This window comes from Lutjanus erythropterus, chromosome 18 (genome assembly GCF_056507025.1).
Source record: "Lutjanus erythropterus isolate fLutEry1 chromosome 18, fLutEry1.hap2, whole genome shotgun sequence".
In the NCBI taxonomy this organism is placed as follows: domain Eukaryota; kingdom Metazoa; phylum Chordata; class Actinopteri; order Lutjaniformes; family Lutjanidae; genus Lutjanus; species Lutjanus erythropterus.
Window position 1 is genome coordinate 9,593,733 of NC_139334.1, and position 20,725 is coordinate 9,614,457.

Genomic DNA, 20,725 nt, shown 5'->3' on the forward strand with positions numbered 1-20,725 from the left:
ACCACAGTGCAGCTCTCACACAGGGAGGGGCGTCCAGTCTCTGTATATCCCACAAGAACCAGAAAAGTCCCCTTAAATACTTGTAATAGCCCACATCAGGATATACAGTACTGCATACTGCTAGTCAACATCCAACAATAATATCTCAGTGACTGTTGTTAATGGAGGGCGCAACACAATCAACCATCCAGAGTCAAAAATTACACTTAAGTGATCATTTGTGTTAATGGATCAGCAATTACATTTGAGAACAATCAGCATTCACTCAGAGCATGGCAGAGCTGCAGAGTTTCATCTGAAATCAACCCAGACAGCATTATTAAGCCAATGAGGAGGGCAAACTGTTCTTTAACATCACTATTGTTAAATAACTCAGTAAGTAACTCTTAAACATTGTCTGGCATGAGGATGTAAACTTAATGATCAAGGATCATGTGAGTTAAAGCAGAATATGCTTCTCTGGAAAATGTTATCACTTTTCGCATTTGGTTAAAGGAATAGCTTGACATGTTAGTACAAATACCTATTTGCTTTAACACATTGTTAAATCTGTGCATGTGTGAGCCTACATTCACCAACAGTGCCAATTCTGTTTATGTTACCATATTTATTTTTAGGCTATTTAGTGTAATTCAGGGTGAAAATATTAGAATGCTCAAGCATATTTTTTACCTTTCAAAAGTTTGTTTTACTTATGATCTTGGGGGAATGGTATTACCCTTTTTTAAAAGTCCCACAAAAATAGAAATAAGACCGGGGAGGGTCCAGGTTTTTATATAAAATAAAATGTAAGTATGTATGATGTGCCTCTCTCCCCTCCACAATAATTTTATTTAACTGTCCCTAACAGCAAGCGTGATTAAATACTACAGCATATTCACTGTGCAGCTACTTCTTTAGAAATACAACAGAAGAGACACCTGTATATCTGTTTACAGTGCAGCCAAGCAAACACTGGTTTAATAAAGAGGTCAGTCAATAATAATGCTGTGATCTGATTTCATGCTGTGTATGGCAGCATGAAGCTGCAGTACTTATCCACACAAAAGCTGGGCACAGTAAACAAAGTGGGCTATCCTGCTGAGAAGTTGGATGTGTGCAGCTCGTCACATGCAGCTCTTAATGTAAGAGTGGATTAAAGTGAATATTTACCCTTGAGTAATTTGCTCAAATAGAAGCGCTGGACCATTTGTGCATTCTGTTTTAAATGTATTAACTGTACAAATCTTAGCTGCAAAGTAGCTAGCAAAAAATCACTCTGTTATGTTTTGTCTGAAAATGTGGAAACAGCTGACTGTGGCTGCTCCCTCTTGTTCCACTACTCCCTGCAATATTTAAAACTGATCTGCTGGCAAAAACATGTTGAAAATGATCTTTTGTCTTGTGGACATACTTTTGCTGAATGATCACGGCCAACTCTTTATTTCATGGCATTTCCTGTGTCTATTACCACAATAAAAGCCACCCCATATTTTGCCAGTTAAATGCTTTGAGTAACAGTAACTTAATATATCTTAATATACGGCTGCAGGAGAGTAAACAGCGTTTTATATCAATGAGATAAAATTGAAATTCTTGTGTGTGTAAGTAGGGGTTTGACACATAGAAAGACTCGCTGGCTGAGGCCTTTCTTTGAGGAGTTTGCATGTTTTCCCTGTGCCTGTGCATGTTTTCTCCGGGTGCTCCCGTTTCCTCCCACAGTCCAAAAGTCTGTCTTTATGTGTCAGACTTGTGATTGACAGGTGATCTGTTCAGGGTGCACCCCACCTTCACTCGCCATAGGTTTATTCTGCAAAGTTTTCGGTCATTAGAGACTACTTCCAATGTGAAAGGAATGGTCTGCTGAAGTAAACTGTGCCCAGTCATCCTCAAAGTTAATGTTTTGGATCAATGAGTGTCTTTGCCTCAGACAACATAGCCCGCTATTGAGCTGAAAAACAATGGTGCACTGTGCTAAAACATCCTCAGCTTGCCAAAGTCAATAAAGCTCAATGTGTTTTTTTAAAGCTAGACAACTGGCTCCAAGCAACAATTAACATGCAATGAAGATTTTATCTCTCTCCTTCTCCAGAAGAAGAAACACATCCAGTTCTTTCCACTGCTTTTTCTTAAAAAGCTGAGGACAGATGAGGTGGAGCGATAAACTGCCCGAGAAGAAGTGGAGAAAGGCCCTCGGGTAGGTCCAACATTACTCCACCTGGAAAACAAAACAGGTGAAAGGATGGAGATGTCTCCAAGAATTCAGGCTGTATTTTCCACCAAACCCTGTGGATAAACATCAGGCAAGAAGAGGGGTGTCTGAGAGTGAGCTGTCAGTGGGCAGTGACGGGTCCAGCTCTCATCTCCACCGCCTGCATGGTCAAAATAGAAGGGACAGGAGATTCCACAGTGACTCCTCAAATAAGCAGCACGCGGCACGACACCTCCCTTCACAGGAAAACGGGAAGGAAGATGAGATGGAGCGAGACAGAGACCTGCCTGTCCGTTCAGCCAGTGGAATGGGAAAACTAAACACCTCCGTTTAAACATTCAGTGATGAGATCCACTCATCCATAATCAACAGTTCTTACACAAATGGAGACCTCCCTTTTGTTTTTATGATTCATCTTTGTTCTATGCAGTAAAATAAAAAAGCACAAGTATTCGTTATGAGTTCCAGCTCCCAAAATAAAGTTGACTAATCGCAGGTTGTCCACATCCTCCATTACAAAACAGAGCACAGCTGCCTTGTGATGTTTTTTAGCCGTGCTAGCGGCATGGCTTTGGGAATGTAATGTCTGTTCACCACTTTGGTCCAGGCTGAAATATCTCAACAAGTGTTGGATGGATTATCATTAAGTTTTTATAGGTTGGTGATCCTCTGGCTTTTGCTCCAAAACCACGAGCAGCTTGACGATATAATATCGTCTATATAATAATACTTTACGATTCCTGAATATTTCCTCTTGTACTATCAACAAGTTAAAATTTCAGCCTGTGCAATTCTTTGGTCTGTGATTAGATATGTGCAAAACTAATAAGCCTCAGCTGTAGTCATGGGCGGACTACCAAATGGGCCTGCTAGGCCCAGACCCAAGGACTCAGAGGGCCCCTAAACCAGAGCCTCTGTGTGAAGTCGCTGTTATTAACTTAGTGGTTTTTCTTGCATTGTCAAGGGGTGTAATCATCTATGTCAAGAACAGAGTCCTACTGAAAAACTGAATGAATAGCCAAAACATTTACTTTAGAGATGTCACAAGACAGAATCCATCATGATACATTTTGAGTGTTAATCCCACAGTTTATCTATAGGACGTGGAAAGATATCCAAAGCATAAGGGGCTGTTTACAAATCTGTGCCTTATCTCATCATCTGCCTATGGCTGTTCTTTGTGTCTAGTGCAAATTAGCACTTAAAACTAAGTTGTCGAATATGGTAACAATATATCCTGCCTGCTAAAAATCAACATGTCAGGTTTGTCATCGTGACCTAGCATTAATATTTTTTTTATCTTTAGCTGGTCTGAGACTAGAGGTACTGCATCCACCTGGAGAAAGACTGGCTTTGTCTGGTAAGAGTCAGAAATACAGCTCACATCAACTTACTACGATGTAGTTCTTGGGTTTTGCTTATAGTGCTGGACAAAAATGTCGGCGCACATTTGAGATCCGTCGTTCGCATAGTTAGCACAAATTAGCTCAGAGGCTTAACTCGAAATGAAGGGTGCTATATAAATAAAGCTGACTCGAGTAACTGGGTGTTGTTACCCGGCACATCAGTGTTAAAAAATAAAAGCACTGCTTGATGATCTATATGAAAAAGAAAATTAATAAATAGTCAAATATACGTAATGAACAGCCACATTGAATTCAAATGAGATTTCTGAGTCAGCTACAGCCCTAGACTTAATGAAATATGAGTGTGTTGATGCTTAATACACATTGCTGCTGATGGGAAGCAAAGTCACTGTAAATACGTCAAATAATGCATGGAGGTCCGATAGGGTTTCTTAAGAGTGCGTGTTATTTTAAACCCCTGCTCTGCTGTCGGGGACTGTTTCCTGCTGATGTACAGTAGGTGGCCTCTGGGAGAAAAATAGCACTGATCTCTACAGTATGATGTACAATACACCTTCAGTGGCTTCTGTAGGGAAAACAAGTCTTGAAAGGCGGCAGTAAAAATGAATTTGCAGCATTGTGCTTTCCAAGCTCGAACACACAGGGTTTGTTTAAGCATGAAGCCATTAAACAAAACATGTAAATTACAGATTGACTTACATGAACAGAAATATAGTCATCATAGATTTTATCATTACGGGCCTTTATGTCGGCAGTGAACATGTCCATAAAAGGGTAAACGGGAAGTGATGTTGTCAGAGTGTAACGATTCGGCAGCTGGTCTCCGGTGGAATCCTGGGCGATATTGGGGATGACGGAGACCAGCTGCTGACTCAGTGACTCATTTTTACCTCAGCAGGGAGATGGAGGGAAGGAGAGAAGGAAACGGGCGAGCAGTAGCTCCCGCCCAGACAAAGAACAGACACAGCCAGCTCCAGCAGGAAGAGCAGCCAAACAACTTTGCGTATGCTATATCAGTTCGTACCGTCCTTTTCCTTTGGCATCACACGCAGATCATGTTGCAACTTGCTATATAAACAAAATATGATGAAAAAGTCATCGTATAAGTATTCATCTTTTGTTTTTTTTTCAGGGAGAACTGGAATTGGGATTTTGGAGGAGGGGTTTTGTGTGTAGCCTTTATCTTTGTGGATTTAATGACAGCGACCCAAATATCTGTTTCTCTCTCGTCCTGCTCTCTGTCCCTGTTTCGCTCTACAAATTCTGTATGCGAGCCTGTGTTGTGTCTCAGTATTGGCATTAGCAATAATTTTATGTTCTGACAGATGAAAATGGATCAGTGGTTCTCACTCCTGGCAGTCAAGCTTTCAGATTCAGGCATGGAAAGAGAAGTGGTGAAGACTGTTTAACTTACATTTATTAAAATGTTTTTCAAACAGGTTTATTGTTGCTCTTTTGCAGGAAACTGTAAAAAAAAAAATTAATCATAGTTACATACATATTTTGTAGCAGTATGAAAAACTTTTTTTTTTAGGGTCCTACAAGTTTGAAAACTTGTTTATGTCTTAAAATACATTGTCAAAAGCCGCTCTAATCAATATCGTTTTAGCATGACATAAAATCCATGGATGTGTGCTACTGTTAGCAACTAACTAACACAGTGGAGCATTCAGCAGCTGAGGAACCAGATATTTTCTTCAGGTGTTAGTGGAGACCAAAAACAGAGTTAAAAAAAGAGAATATTGATTTATACTGGTCAGGGGAGCACAAACACAACTTCAAATGAATTGGAATGTTTTCGTTAATATATAATCACCTGAAAATAAGAATCATTTTATTTTTGTTGCCTATGAATGAGTTGTTTATATCTACAGAGGGTGCAGGTCCTCTGCCAAGTTGCACCGCCATGTTTCTACAGTAGCCGGGAACAGATTATCCAAACATTGGCTCAAGATACAGCCATTGGCATTCTGTGTGGGTTTTGCGGCCACCATAGGTTCTCCTACACACTTGGAAGGACAGAGTGAGACAAAGTGCAACCTGCAAGCTCACCACTAGATGCCACTAAATCCTACACACTGGTCCTTTAATAGGGAGATAGTAATAATTGTGTTTACAGCTTGTCGTGCTGCCTTCGAGTGGCCAGTTAATCACTGCATGTTTAATTGAGACTGTTACTCGCTTTCATAAAGGTTGAAGATTAAAACAACCGACCAACAGGTCCCATTATATCCACTGATGCTCTCACAACCTTCTGTTGAAGAAAGTGTTACTACAGAATCCCCTCAGAGGGGAAACTGTTTAAAGTTAACAGATAAAAGACAAATAAGACAGCTATTTTGACTTGTCACAGGCAGAAAAATAGGTCTCCAGGTGTAACTAATAACATTAGTCATGGCATTGTTCTGCAAAGTGTCCTAGTAAGCCGTTCCAGTGAACCAGCATGGACAATACCAGGAACCGGGAACTGGCTCATGTAAATGGAATGAAGCCATCATTAATGTTATTAATTACACCAGTGCTTGTCCTGACCTGACATGTCAGAGGTCTCTGTCTTCATGACTGGATGAAACACCATAACCCAAGGTTACTGTATAATTATCCCCTTGCACACAAGTTCAACATGACTAGTTACTTAATTACAACCACAAGAGTGCTTGTAAATTTCAGGGATTGACCAGTCCCAGATTTACCTTTTGTTTCTGAGAGGTCATTTCATTCCCAGTTAAAACAGTTTGAATGAGATCTACTGGCACGGGTGACAGCAGCTGAACACAATCAAGTCATGAACCCTGGCACACCTCAGTGAGCCCACACACACACATAGATAGACACACACACACACATTGTTCAACACCACAAATTTGACACAGATCTCTGTCCCTTTTAAATCCGGGAAAAGACCTTCTTCTCCGGTAAGATTTCAGATTATATAAGTATCAGACGGCATTTTGATGAGATCTGATTGTGCATTCCAGTCTGATGCTGTTTGTCCCAGATGTTTCATGTCACCGCTCTAAACTGGGAAGTCATCACCGCAGAGAGTCTGAGAGGAGTGTGAATGTGTGTGTGGGTGTCTGTGTAGATTAATCCAACTGATAACAGTCCCCTACACATGGTTTCTCCACCCTAAATAAAGTGACACTCTGATTACAGACACACTGTTTTTGATTAAACTCTTTCCACTACAACTGCCTTAATCATCGTTAGACAATACAATGAAACGTCGCTGCGGCTCAATAGTGCATCCTGAGCTACCACAGTTAACATGACTCAACTTGAGAAACAATCAATCAATGCATTCATGAGCAAAACTCTCATGACATCAGGCGTGACTGCATTGGAAAGAACCTCTCAAGATAAACAGGCTCGCAGCTCTCACAGTCTCAGACAGAAACTGCTCCTAATGCAAAAAAAATAGATGCAAACTGGACAAACAGCAAACACATGCGAGCACAGATGAAAGGCAACTGAAATGTGAGAATCATCAGTTTTTTAGTACATACCATTTCTGTGTGGGAGTGTTATGGGAAGCTCTGCGACGACATGGTAGCCTTGCCCTTATAAGGTGGACGCCGTCCTCGTACTGTGCCCTGATGAGAGGGACAGCCACTGTAAAAATCTCAGAAACAGCAGACTTCAATTACATAACAGACTTGGCAGTGACTACAGTACGTTTGTATGCTAAAGGCTTAAACCTTGAGCCACCCAGGATTTGTCAATGGAGGTGGCTGGAATGTCTGGTATGGCTGGTGGTACCACCAGCGTATGAACCAGAACAATCTGCTGTTTGTTAATCCAGCAAAGAACAAACAGACTGTTATTGTTGTCCAGAGTGAATGATTAAGGTTGTGTAACCAAATCGAACAACAAGACAAACATATGAATGAACACGCCAGACTGCGGGTTCTGAAAGCGATACCAATAATCATTCTGTAAAGACATGACGTCTCTGGTTTGACTTCTCGAAATAAGTCAAATCAAGCTTTTCCACTCTGCCTGTAATGTCTGAAGTGACCTTCTTCATTATCTGATGATTCTTTTACCGAAATCAGCATGAGTCAGAGATTTTCAAAAGCGAACAGCCGGTTTTGATTATTCTGTCTGTGCACCTGATTGATACACAGTATCTAGAAGACAGTTACAGAGTGATTTGTCATTTTACAATAAATTATGTGGAAACAGCACTGACGTAGATTCCAAAATTAAGACATGATGATACTGTTACTGTAGTTTATTGTAAGTTTTATTGTCCGGCAGCAGAGAGAAGAATGTGTGACTTTTTTTTCTACACAGTTGCATTTCTTATCACACATCTGCAACTTGTTAGCCATATAAGTACACAGCCAAACAGTGTAATACAGATGCCTTGTAGCAGCGCTGAGTGGCCTGAGTGTTGATAAGCATGAATAAACATGGTTGCTAAGCAATGAGCAAAACTGAAGGAAATCCACAAAACAAAACAGCTGCTATTTCACCACTGTGCCACCGATAAATACAAAATAAAAAAATAAAAAAATAAAATAAAATAAACCTTTACTTATGGTGAAGTGTGTTGATGAATTAAGAATCTCAAAACCTCAGGAAAGAAGCTGTTCTGTAGTCTGATGTTGTGGCAGCAGATACTTCTGTATCTCTTGGCAGCAGGGTGAACAGGCTGTGGTTGGAGTAGGTGTTGTCTTTTAATTTCCTCCTACTTCTTCCTTTTTTTTTTCAGCACTGCTGGGGTTGCTTGGCTTCATTTTTCAACAGTCTGTAAACCACGCCAAGATGTTTGTTTAGACCAGTTGGCTTCTGACTTCCTGAATCATTTCTGAAGACGTGCAGTAAGATCGTGGAATTTGTCCAAGTCCAAGTTAGTGGGGAGGCCCTGAGACACTCATGAGTTAAGCATTCTGAGGCCATTTTAGCGCATGGAGTAATTAAAACAGTGAAAGGTTTAAAAAAGAAAAAAAAAAAAGTTTCTCAACCATAGGTTTTATGGGCGACAGATTCTCAGGCATTTTATGGGGTCTTTGGTAGCTCTTTGGGCCTGAGGCAGTTGTTGAGCTTTGCCTAATAGTCCCCCCCCGTCCCCCAACACAGTTTATCTACACTTCATGGCTGACTAAAGTAAAGTAACCACCCCTCACACACTCACTCTCTCACAAAAACATGGATTGTTGGGGCAAAAACAAAGTATGTTGGTGTGGCAACGCACCAGCGTGACGTTGGTCCCTCATGATTGGTTCCCTCCCCGAGAGAATCTGGCGACAATGAAGGGATGTCAGGATGCCGAAAATGGAAATCAAGTGTAACGAGTTGACAATTCAGTCTGATATCAGGCTAGGCCATCAGTGGAAAGGACAGCAAATGACAAAACACAAAGAAACCACTACAAGACAAAAAGCCAGAGGCACTCCAAAGCCAGTCAGTTATTACTGGCAGACAACTTTCAGGGATCCAATCACTGAGTAATTACATTCTGTTTGTATTCACATGTCTGGAGGAATCTTTCCAACGCTGACTGGCCTTATAAAATACATTCAACGACCAATGTGTAGCCTGCAGTCCAATAAGATATGGAGAGTAAACTTTCCCGGTCATGATGCAGTGTTTCACAACAGCATGTTTCAGTAAAAACATGTTCCATCTTTTTATAGGATAAGTCACTGTGTTGGAATTTGCCGAAGGAAGTGCAAATGTTTGATGAAAGGGAGAGCACGGCCGGCCCTTTGTCATTATTTTATTGATTACTGGAACTGCCTCTCGTCATGTCCAGTCACTTGAGCTTATGATCTTTGTGAGGGATCACCAAAAGTTCAGAGTGTTCTTCTGCAGGAGCATTAACAGGGTTGTTGTCATTGCATGGCTGTTAGGTTTCAATGGTAAGAATGAGAGGCTGTGAAAAAAAAAACTTAAATGTGCATGCTTTATGACAATTGAAGAAAAACAGAATAAACATGCATAGAATAAATGCAATAAAGAGCATAATTTCTGCAAAATACTTTTATTTGTGTGAAACTATAACACTGGGACACTGGGACCAAATAGTGCAAAACAGAAGAGTAACTTTCTAGTACAATACAAAGAGGCCTACAATGCAACTTGAGGCCATATTAAAGGCACATTCATTGAAAAATGTGTCAGTCTTTTACAAATCTTCTGAAAATCAAGATTTCTAATCAGCCACTGCTGCTTTGAAGTGAGGGGCTGCTCTCCCCTTCCACCTGGCAGTGGTTTCTGCAAACAAGAATACTGGATCTTCTTCAACTTAAATAAAAAAAAAACTGCGAATGAGAACGGGAGAGAGGGAGTACTGCAGCCAGACGAAATTATTCGAAGCTAGCAGTCTCTTCAGTTGAACATATTAACCCGTAGGATCAAAGCAAACATTAGTTAACATTATCTTATAAGTCAGGTCAGTGGTTAGCCAGCTAGCTAAAGCATATAATAGACTAATGGGGATTTCGAAGCAATTTCAGAGCAGCTCTCATGTTCACTCCACCATAAAACCCAGAGTATTAATGTTCCTGTGGCTCCCAGGTAAATTGGCATTATACTCTCTGCATCTACAAATATTGCCCCCCCTGCATTTGTTGGTTTGATAATGTGGACTTCTCTGCAGACCTTTCCATGCAGGCACTACAGATGCTGATCTACTGTGCATGTGTGGAGTGCGTCCTCCAAAAAGTAGCATAAACAGAACTCATAGGCGTCTGTTTGGTCGCAGCTGTCCCATCCATTTAAGGCTATTATAGAGGCTGACAGGCTGACATTTTTTTGGGGATTCCCATGTGATTCCCTCGGGACTGGAGTCAGTTTCATTATTCTTCACTAGACTCTGACAGGACAGAAAAAAAAAAAAGTCAACAGGAGTGGGCGGGAGCAGGAATCATAATAACAATAGGTAAGATTTTGATGTATAAATATGCAGGTCTGATATGAATTAATTTATTTTGAAGATAATGCTAGTTGTCTTTGTTATTCTTTTTAATTTTCTCCTGTCTGTTTTGGTGGCTGGTTGTTGTGACCTGACCAGTGCATTGTGTGTATGGACTGTGGCTTGACAGCAAGTCATTTCTCTGGGACTGGGGACAGTCTACTCCATCACAGGATGGGGACAGGAGTGAGTTGAGGAGCTGAGTTATATCACCAGCCTTTGTGGCCCAATGATCAGCCTGGCCCACTAGGAATCCTTCTGGTTTGACATGCAGTTTATTTTGCAGGTTTTTACCAGAAAAGAAATTTGTTGTAAATTGGCCTTTCATACAGTTGAAGTAAAGCTTTGAATGTGGGACGTGTCAATGTGCATTAAGTCTGGAGAGGGAACTGCTGAGCTCAGTCCTCTTTTTTGAAATAAATGCAGCAAAATGTTACACCAAGTCAAAGGCAGCAAATTTCATGTTGAAGAAAGAGGCTTTATTTTCCTCTCCAGCTGTGGCTGTTCGTGTTGGCAGCACTTTTCTTCTTGAGAAGAATCCTGGCCGCGATCTGAACAGTCTCTCCAGCTGAAGTTTGAACCCCGGGCCGTGATAAATGAGCGAGAACTGCTGTAATTCACTGTTACTCTCCGGTGGGTCCTTAAAGACTGGTGGTACTATTTTCACCCAGACAGTTTGCCTGGTAGCTGGTGTTGTCACAAACTGTACTGTACATAGAGTTCAGGTCAGGATGATTGAGTTGAAAAATCATTTTAAAAATTTTAAATAAATGAACAGAAATGAAATGTTAGTGATCTATTTCTCGGGTTTAAAAAAGCTGACAGGTTGCTGCTTGTGAACCAGTCGAGGGTCCGCCTGTAAACTTTGGAAAGCCAGACATTTGTCTCAAAGCCCAGTGAGAAACCTGACATGATATATATAGTGTTAAAGCTGTCTTGTTTGAATTATATAAAGCTGGATTAAAACAAGGCAACTGTGTTTATGTGGAGTTTCTCTCCCTCCATAGCTGTGGTTAGCCACAGCATTCCTGCCACAGATACCATTTTAGTCATACCTGCTTCTATGCACAAGCCGCAGGAGCAGACAGACACCCAAATAATTATTCCATTTGTCCAGATGACTATACCATTCAGCCACCCAAGAAATGGTGCAAAGTTGAAAACTGCTTATGTTTGAGTGAAGGAAAGTCAGAATATTTAATCCCAAAGAATAAAACAAAAGCTGATAAACTATTAGTAATAGTTCCAGCACTGATTCATCTCAGTGACAGTCAGAAGACAAAGCCTTTGTTCCACATGGAAGTTTAGTTTGGTTTTACGATGGATTTATGGAAATGAGAATTCTGTAATTATAGCTCCATAAAGGGAGCATTTGGGGAAAAATAAATCCTGCTGGTGTGATACGCCTTGACTTTAAAGATGGTGCGGTTTTTAATTCCTGGTGTGTGGCGTGCTAATAAATGTCAAGGAGGATGTGCTATCTGAAAGCCGATATGCTATTTCTGGGAAAAAAAACTGATTTCCAAATTATTTTACAAGTTTTAGATATTAAAACATTCATTCTTTCCTCTTCTAAAATTAAATAAAGTGATGTAATGTGGGAAGTGAAGACTGAAGAACTGAATGAATGATCAGACATGACTAAGGCTGCCTGAAATTCTCCCTTTTTCAAACATTCACTATTTCCTAACTAATGGACACTAAAATGTTTATTTTATAGCGAGCAGTTAATTCAGATTACAGACACTTATCGCCATTATTTTGAGTCATCACTGAGAGCTGTAAAGGCACACAATTGATTCTCAAGGCCAAAATACATTGCAGCAAACGTCACATATCAAAACAACCACCTCTATTATTGTCCACACAACCCTTATATAACTTTCGATACCTTCTTCTCTGCTTGCTGCAACCTGTTCTCATCCCAGTTCGTCATATACCGACATTCAGTCGGACTTCCTCCTTCGTCACATGACCTCAACATCTTATAGTGCCCAGTGTATCTCTTTCAGCCGCTAACGTGTACATTGCATGTCTGTATGAGTCACTGACAGCCGGTGACAAAATCCTGGTATTTGACGAGTTAGGAGGCTGTTTGATCCCAAGGCAGCTGGAGTCTTGCGTGTGCAAAACAATGAATGTTTAGTTTCGTTTATTTGTTTATTTGTGAGGGACAAGTACAGAAAACACTGACAGTTGCGTAAGGAGTTTCCAGTGTACCGTTCACGTGTTTATAGTCCAAGCTGATTTCCAACACCTGTCCTGGGCATTGAGAGTCCAAGCAGTTGTTAAAATTACATGTTGCTGCAACACACAAGAAAATTAAAACAAACAAAAACAGAAAAAATGTCAAGAACTCAAATATACAGATAATAGCCTCTTAAAGTCTTAAGCAGGATTTGCCTGTTGTAGAAAATGTTGTAAAATCCTGAATCTGCTGTAAACTGGTAAATATAGAGTTTTGTTTAGTTGATAAAGAGTGTGGCCCGTGTATAGAGGCTGTAAGTGTAAAATTAGTCATATGATAATGTTGACCTTACTTTGAGAAAAAGCATGGGTACAAATGTGGCAATGTTACATAAAACCACTGTCCCCAAACGCTCCACAGTGACTACTTTATGTATTAAGTTTGTAGGCTCCTCCTGTAAACCAGATTGCTGGTACTTGTGAATGTGGATTATGATATGGATTCATCATATTACATACTACAATCAACTGGATTATAATATGTACGGCATTTATTCTTGCATTGTTAACAGAATTGAAAAATAATTTGTGTATCTGCCCTGTGATTCGGCTCCACTCCAAAATTTAAAAGGTTCTCCCTTGGCCCGAGTTGCAACCTTCCACCACCACCAAGTTTCATGTAATTCGGGCCTGTAGTTTTCCTTAATCCTAACAGACAGACAGAAAACAAACAGCACCAAAGACATAACCTCCTTGGCGAGGTAATAATAAATAAAATGAAATTAAATATTTGTCTCCCTCTGAACCAAAAATGTAAACCTCCTGGTGGCACTAGATGAAAAGTCTGGGGATTACCTGTACCAAATTCCATGGGAATCCGTCCAGTAGTTGTTGGGATATTTCAGTCTGGACCCAAGTGTTGGACTGACTGACCAACAGGCCAACATCGCTGCCTTAGAGCTGCTAAAAACTTGCTTCTACATAACGACATCACAAGTGCAACGTATGTTATGATGCAGATCAGCTTTGCATGAGTCATTTGTCCCTTTGGGTGGCAGCATTCACCTTCAAAGCTCCAGTAATTTCCCTTTTCACAGAATACAAGTTCTTTTGAATATCATGCAAATGAGGTAACAGCCTACTACATTATTTAACAGTCTGGAAAACATATTGAAGTGGGTGAATTAGTGCCTATGACTACTATCAGAATTCCTTTGGGGATCACATCTTCTGCTACTGAATAGACTGTTATTTCAAAAGGTATCACAGACTTTGTTTTGGCTTTGGAAGGTCAATATATCATGTGGAGTACTGAGTAACACATGGCTTGAAGACATTTTTATTTCTGTAACACAACACTTTTATTTCATGTGCAAAAAAAAAGTTTTCCAGGAAAATGACTATTGAGTTACAAATTCTGAATTCAAAGTTTTCATTTATTTTCTTTTGCCCACAGTCAGTGTCACACGAAGGTAAACTCCAGGGACAGGGTTTATTATTGCAATACTGTGATCACATGGTGACCAGTGCATTTATTTTATTCTCTCCCTGTGTGATTAATGTGGATATTTAAATAAAATATACTGCTTTTCACAGAGACACTGTTGTGCTTGTGTCGCTGGGCAATATGAGGATATTACAGTGGTCCTTTCAGTGGGACACTGCTCTTATACAGGTCTGCTTTTTACTATTTGATCCAGCACCTTTGAAGATAGTCATATTTTTACTAGTGACAGTTTGAAGGTCAAAAAAAGGGCTGTCAATTGCCCTAGGCTCCAAATTACCAAGAACCACATGAAAACTTTTTTTTATTTTTCATTATTTTTATGTTTTGCAAGAGATAGAGAAGTATTTGCTGCCCTACCACTAGATGCCAGAATAGCTTCTCTCCTGGGGCTTTGAGACTCCTCAATTCATCCACCACAATTCACTATAAATAAAAGTTAATTTGATGACTTATTGTTTATGCAAGGATTGAAGGGATGTGGGGGGCCTCCGTGCCTATGCCTAAAATAACTATTTAGTGTTTCCTGACATGTGAAAATGCTACCTTTAGCTTTTTCTTTCTTTTCCAGTTCCTTACGACTAAAACATGTACATAAAGTATGTATTAATTCTTATGTAACATGTTGCTCCAGATTAATTAGATCCATTTCAGAAGCCATCCTGTACGTGTCTTCTGTCCTGAGAAATGAAATGTGAGTCAGGGGCATTTACACAATTAAACTGAGCACAATTTCATGGTTAAAAGCCGTGGAAAATCTCCTTATTAAGGAGGATAATTGAGCTTCTGTGGCTGTGTCATATTTGCTTCCCCTGTTGTGCCTGTTCACAATGAGTCCTTCTCAGCAGACAGTGAATAAATGGGTGTTGATGAGTGGAACATTTTATCAAATTTTGATGTGTTTATGGCTGCCCGCTCTTACTCTCATTGTTAATATAATGGATGCAGTCATCCTCTGGGTGGAAAGGCCAAACCACAGGCCTGTTCATGCCCACACTCAAACCTCACTGGTTGCACTGATGAAATGCTCTGCCCTATCCAATGCCTTCACTGACTGGATAATTTGACTTTCTAATTAATAAATACTATAAAGCAATATTTTTCTGTTACAGTTCAAAAATGCTATCTATAAAAAAGATTCTATGACTCTACTAGGAGCACATGCATCATATTATGTGAAATATTTTACACTTCATTCAGTAGATTTATTTCATTTACATTATATCTTTATTAAAGAATCACCAAACCGGTGGTCTGGTGGTTCATATCTTCAGCTGTCCTATGAATAAAGCCATAAAAGACCCCAAAAATATATTTTTAAAAAGCGGCGATTGTTTCTTTATTAAAAAGCTTAACATCACAACCATGTTTGACACATTATGGCATTATAAGGCTAATGTGATAGCAAACAATTACTAAGGCTAACGATAAGGCCGACTTGGAGTAACAAAAGCTTTCAATTAGAGTTGTCTGTCAATCTGTTGACTGTAAGTCCAGTGTAAGCCTCCCTCTAGTTCTGTTTTGACATTTTTTTAACATTGTTGGTGTGCCATGTGGTGCTGGGCAGGTAACGTACAGTCCACTTGACAGAGGTTTTTCATTTTTTATCTGCTGCTTCTGGAAACAGGGTCAACCAGTGAGACTGAACCTCAACAGTTAAGTTGCAGGCCATAAAACAATTAAAGATACTGAAATGCCCCACAGAGAAAGAGAAGTAAGAAGAGAAAGAGAAAGTAAGAGAATGTAAAAACTTTTTTTTTCTACTATTATTCAGCAGTGGATTGTGTCTTAAAACGTATTTTTGCAATCTCACATAAATCTATTTTCATGCCTGGAATGATGAAATGTTTACCCAGGGCGAGACCAATATTTAAATCCAATATTTCCACAGACTTACACCAACTGCACATTTCTGCTATTCTTCACTGGAACATATATTTAGTCAGTGTGTCTGGGAAAGTCTGTGGAAATAACTTTCAAAATATTTAAAGGACCAGTTCGTAGGATTCAGAGGCATCTAGTGGTCAGCTTGCAGATTGCAAAAACGTGTTTAAAATTAGTTTTTAAAATGCTGTTATCTTGAGATCACAAGTTAATTATTTTCTTATCTCAAGAAATTGAACTAATCACTTATTATCAACTTATTATCACAAGAAAACAAAAGTTAATTTCCTCTTATTATAGATTACTTACATACTTTGGCTCTTAGCTGCTGGTTTAAGCAAAGAAATGGGAGTTGCTATATCTTGTTTTGTTTTCTTGGGATAAGGAATTAAATTAAGATGAAATATGAGACAACAAGTTTTTTCTTAATCTCAGTAATAATTCATTTGTGAGCTCAAAATAACAGCATTAAAGGAATTATTGCAAGCATGGCCGTTCTTAGCTTCTCTAGTGTCTGGATAATAGGTGAAGAAATAATGTTGAGGTCACAAATGGGACTAATTACATGTAGTCATTTCAGTCATTCATTTCTAAAATGTTGAGAAGTGCAGTTTCAGTCACGTGTATGGGATTTTTAAGGAATATCAACAAGTTAATGTCATTGCCATTGCTGATATCTGCTATAGTTGAGCTGAAAAGGTATCCGCTAAACATAGAACCAGGCAACATGTCATCCTCTGTGAATGTTGTGATCAGAAAAGCATGTGTTGTTTTTTTAGCGAGGGATGGAATAACTGATAAGGAGCCATCATTCTGTGACCTGGACCAACACGCATTTTAATGTTTTTCTCTTTTGCCTCCCATGATATTGAGACTACAGATGGAGAACAATCCGCAGTCTTCCCTGATCTGGTTGCAGAGCACATGTAGTGTACATGTGGTGTCTTTTATCAAGATCATGTTATAGGAACCACAAGATGAAAAAAACAGCAGGGCAGCACTGAATGAGGCTGAATGGTGACTTAAAGAAAACTCACAAACAGCTGCCGTGAAGTAATCTGTGAGCCTCAGACATGACGTGTTGGAGACAACTTGGCCACTGAGAAGGCTTCAAATGTTTATTAATGAGCTCCTCAGACTCACCACAGTTATGTTGCTGGATGCTTATAAAGACATGATCTAACTCTCTAACCTTGTCAAGCCCGTCAGATTACAGCCTGCAGATCACTTTGTAATGTCATCTAAGATGGTATTGTCACAGATGTTAATCGTCATGATACGTCAAGAGTATTTGCGAGTGAGGCAGTGGTCACGTTCACGAGTTTTTCTGGCCTGCTGCGGAAGTTGTGTTGGAAATATTACCATGATTGTGAGGCCAAACGCAAGTCAAAATCATTAATGGTCCGATACCCAACATTTGTGGTATGGATATCTTTTTCTCTGCGTCTCAAGAGCGAGATCAACACAAAGGCAGTGAAGCTATCGGAGCACTAAGTGATTCAGCAGAAGGAAATTGGTTGTCTAATGTCTACAGAGAGGTTTGTGCAGAGGTATGCTTGCAAGTTTTCCATGATTGCATGTTCAAATCACAATAAATATCCCTCTCTGCTGAGCTACTGAGCCCGAGGTAAAATGTTCTGTTGCCCTTCCAGATGCAATTGCCATTTAGAGAGCCTGGAGAGCGTAAAATACCTGCAGTGGTGCTTACTGCTCAAACCACTAGAGGGAAGAATCTGGGTCCTCTGGCTGCAGAGCTGAGAGACTGAATATGTATCATAGATGAATATATGGGCTGTCTACCTGGTGTTAAGCCTTGATAGAACGACACCCAATAAGGATTTTCTACTGCATAGAACGGCTCAGCTTGACTTGACTCACTCTTTTTGGCTTTTCCATTACAGGAAGTATCAGGTACCCAGTATTTTTTTGGTATCACCTCCGTTGGGGTTCCAGCAGGGCTTTTCCATTGGTAATTTTGAGCGAGTCAAAACATGCCACATTGCTTTTCAGTTCCATTGTCAAGTATAACATACCGAGCTGTGCCAGTTCACGCCCAAATGGACCATCTCCGGCATAGTGCCAAAGCACACCTGACCTGATGGCAAGCACCTGCTGCCCTGAGCAAGAAGATCAGAAATGCTCACACATATCGAAGGAAAACTGCAGATTGTACTGAAAATTCCTCTGCTCATTTGTTGCGAGATGCTTTGAATTGCATGGACAATATGGAGCATATGCAGAATGATGCTTCAGTGTTGTCACACCAGCGTGATGCTGATATGCCATTTGCAGTCTGGACAAGGGGTGACAATGAATGCTGCGGAACAGAGGAAAAGATGACCACTGAAGTTGTCAATCTGGCAGTAGATGTACATTGTAGATCACAGTTTGTCAGTGAATAAAGGCTGCAGCTTCTCAAGACCAAAGCACCTGTCTGCTGTTTCCCAGCTACTGGAAAAGCGTTGCTATGACGATCAGCTCTGCCTGGGTTGAGGTGTCAAAACCAAAAGTTGGTCGAGCCATACCATGGAGTGGAAATACAGCTAAAGTGTGTGCACCTCCTTGACACATATGCCCTCCACATGCATATTTACATTACATCCAATCTGCAGGAAAGTTCACGATCAGTGCAGTTGGGTTTCCTCGAATCTTCAGTAAAAGTATCTAGTTGGCTTCTTGAAGAAAATAGGTGAATTCTTCTTGGGTTTACATTTCTATTTATTTCCCCTCCTGTCTCCAGGAAGATTTTCCTCACCATATAAGAAGTGTGTCATAAACTCAGCCGTACGGTAAATGATATCATCGGAATAAAGAACCGAGGTGTAAAAACAGCTCAGAGCAGTTCTGAAATTCTTTTCACTCTAGATAATTTGCAGCGCAGACAGACACCATATGGGATTGTATTTGTGAGGCTATAATCCCAACGCAGCTCCAGCATAAAAAACGCAACAGTAAATTCTTGCCATTTCATGTTCTGACGATGTGTGTAACACGGAAATGAGAAAAAATACTTTACCTCATTTTATAAATCGTGCTCAGAAGACCCTCGAGGTCAACACATAACCACAGAAAAGAGCTCGACACATGCGGCTGCACCCAGCGTGTTAATCCCACAACTTTCCAAAAGGTTTTTTCAGCTCAGTTGAGTAGACTTTTGGCTGTCAGGTCCCCTATTACTGTCGAGGTATAGGCATAATCAGCTTTTCCATGTGGTGGACATTCCAGGCCACATCTGCTTTCAATATAGCCACATGTCCAGCTGTTTGAGACCTATAGGCTACCAGTCTTTTCCCAGTCAGTCCACTGAAGCCGTAGATGTGAATGCCACCAAATTCATGCAGTACTGTGTTGTCATTTAGAATAGTGTTTAAAAAGCAACATAACTGGTCAGATTAATGAGAAAGATTATGTTTCGTTGCAAGCACAAGATTAATGCTTCACAGCTGAACCCACCAGTCAGAAGCAGAGACAGCAGAGAGTCCAGGATTAATTTAATTGCTGTTGTTTACACATTTCATAGCACCATAACCACATTTATTATTAAAGTAGCTCCTGGAGGATTGTCATTTGCTTGTAGATGTTAAGAGAAATTACAGCTCTCTGTGGAAGGAAGTGAGCATACATCATAGTGACTGAGACATCTGCTTTTGACGTACAATTTAAATCAAAAGAAACAACCATGTCTTTGCTTGTCTAGCCACAGCCGTGTGATGAGCCTCACATCCCCTCAGTGTGTTATTTCCTTCATCTCTACACGTGCACTGCAACTGCACAGGGACAGAGTTGTGAGATAAAATCTGCATCAGATATCATCAGCTGCTCCCTGGCTTCTGTCAAAAAAAACTGTACAAGGGCATGACCCTCAAGTGCCACAGGGTTTATCTTGTCTTAATCTGCACAGATCTATTAAGACCCCCAGCGTATATTTATTCAAAGTTGCAACTCAAAAATGTGTTTAACTCATTGTTACTGTACTTCATTGGGATGTTTGTTTCACTCTGCAGAATGATGTATGTGCACAGTTTGACACTAGAAGGCTGTTTTCACATTCATCTGCTGAGGGGGGGACATTTCTCTTTACTCACATTACTCCTGTTTATGTGGGAGGCAACCGGTTCCCATAAAAAGCTCAGGGAAGGTTTTTACTCTTTATCAGATGTGGGGAAGTTAACCACATGTACATTTGCCAAACCAACCAGTAGTTAGTCATCAAGTCTTTTCTCTTGTAAAACCCTGTTCTGGTTAAGTATAAATTTCACCTTTGTGCCACTTGTCCAAGTTTGTGTTCAAATGTGGAATGGACTTATTGTCGTCCCTTGTGGCCCTGACGGAAAGAAACACCTAGTATGAAAAGTGATTGTCGCTAATGACCAAGTACCAGCGGGTACTGATGAGTTTATCTTGGTGCTCCGCAATGGAAGGCTTTAGACCCTCATTTCATATCATGAATAACACTGACATACAGTCAGTTTACGGTTTAGACCCAGCTAGCCTTAGTCACATGTTCTGGCTGTGTCCTAAACTGACCCCATTTTAGAGAGGTATATGTAATATTTTTTCTTATGTGTGCAGTTCGGCTATTGATCCCAACCCACTGACTGCCTTGTTTGACGTAGTCCCACAGGAGATAAAATTAGCAGCTTATCATTTTGAGGCTATAACATTCTCTG

The 20,725-nt window shown here is 40.2% G+C and overlaps 2 protein-coding genes across 9 annotated transcripts in view; one reads left to right on the forward strand and one right to left on the reverse strand.

Annotated features, from left to right (window-relative positions):
* LOC146310619 (KATNB1-like protein 1) overlaps window positions 1–7,192 on the reverse strand; it is a 52,258-nt gene extending 45,066 nt beyond the window's left edge. Inside the window, exon 1 of the mRNA XM_084742137.1 lies at window positions 7,065–7,192. The gene's annotated coding sequence lies outside the window, so the exon portion shown is untranslated. The remainder of the gene's footprint in view (window positions 1–7,064) is intronic.
* Window positions 1–20,725, forward strand: part of acp7 (acid phosphatase 7, tartrate resistant (putative)) — a 68,933-nt gene that overhangs the window by 40,691 nt on the left and 7,517 nt on the right. The window contains exon 15 of one of the 8 annotated variants that reach the window (XM_084742134.1): window positions 2,072–2,680. The exons of the other annotated variants lie outside the window; for them this stretch is intronic. Coding sequence (XP_084598260.1) covers window positions 2,072–2,143 — 72 coding nt within the window. The 3' untranslated portion in view covers window positions 2,144–2,680. Of the gene's footprint in view, window positions 1–2,071; window positions 2,681–20,725 lie in introns of those variants that run through there. 8 annotated transcript variants of the gene reach the window in all.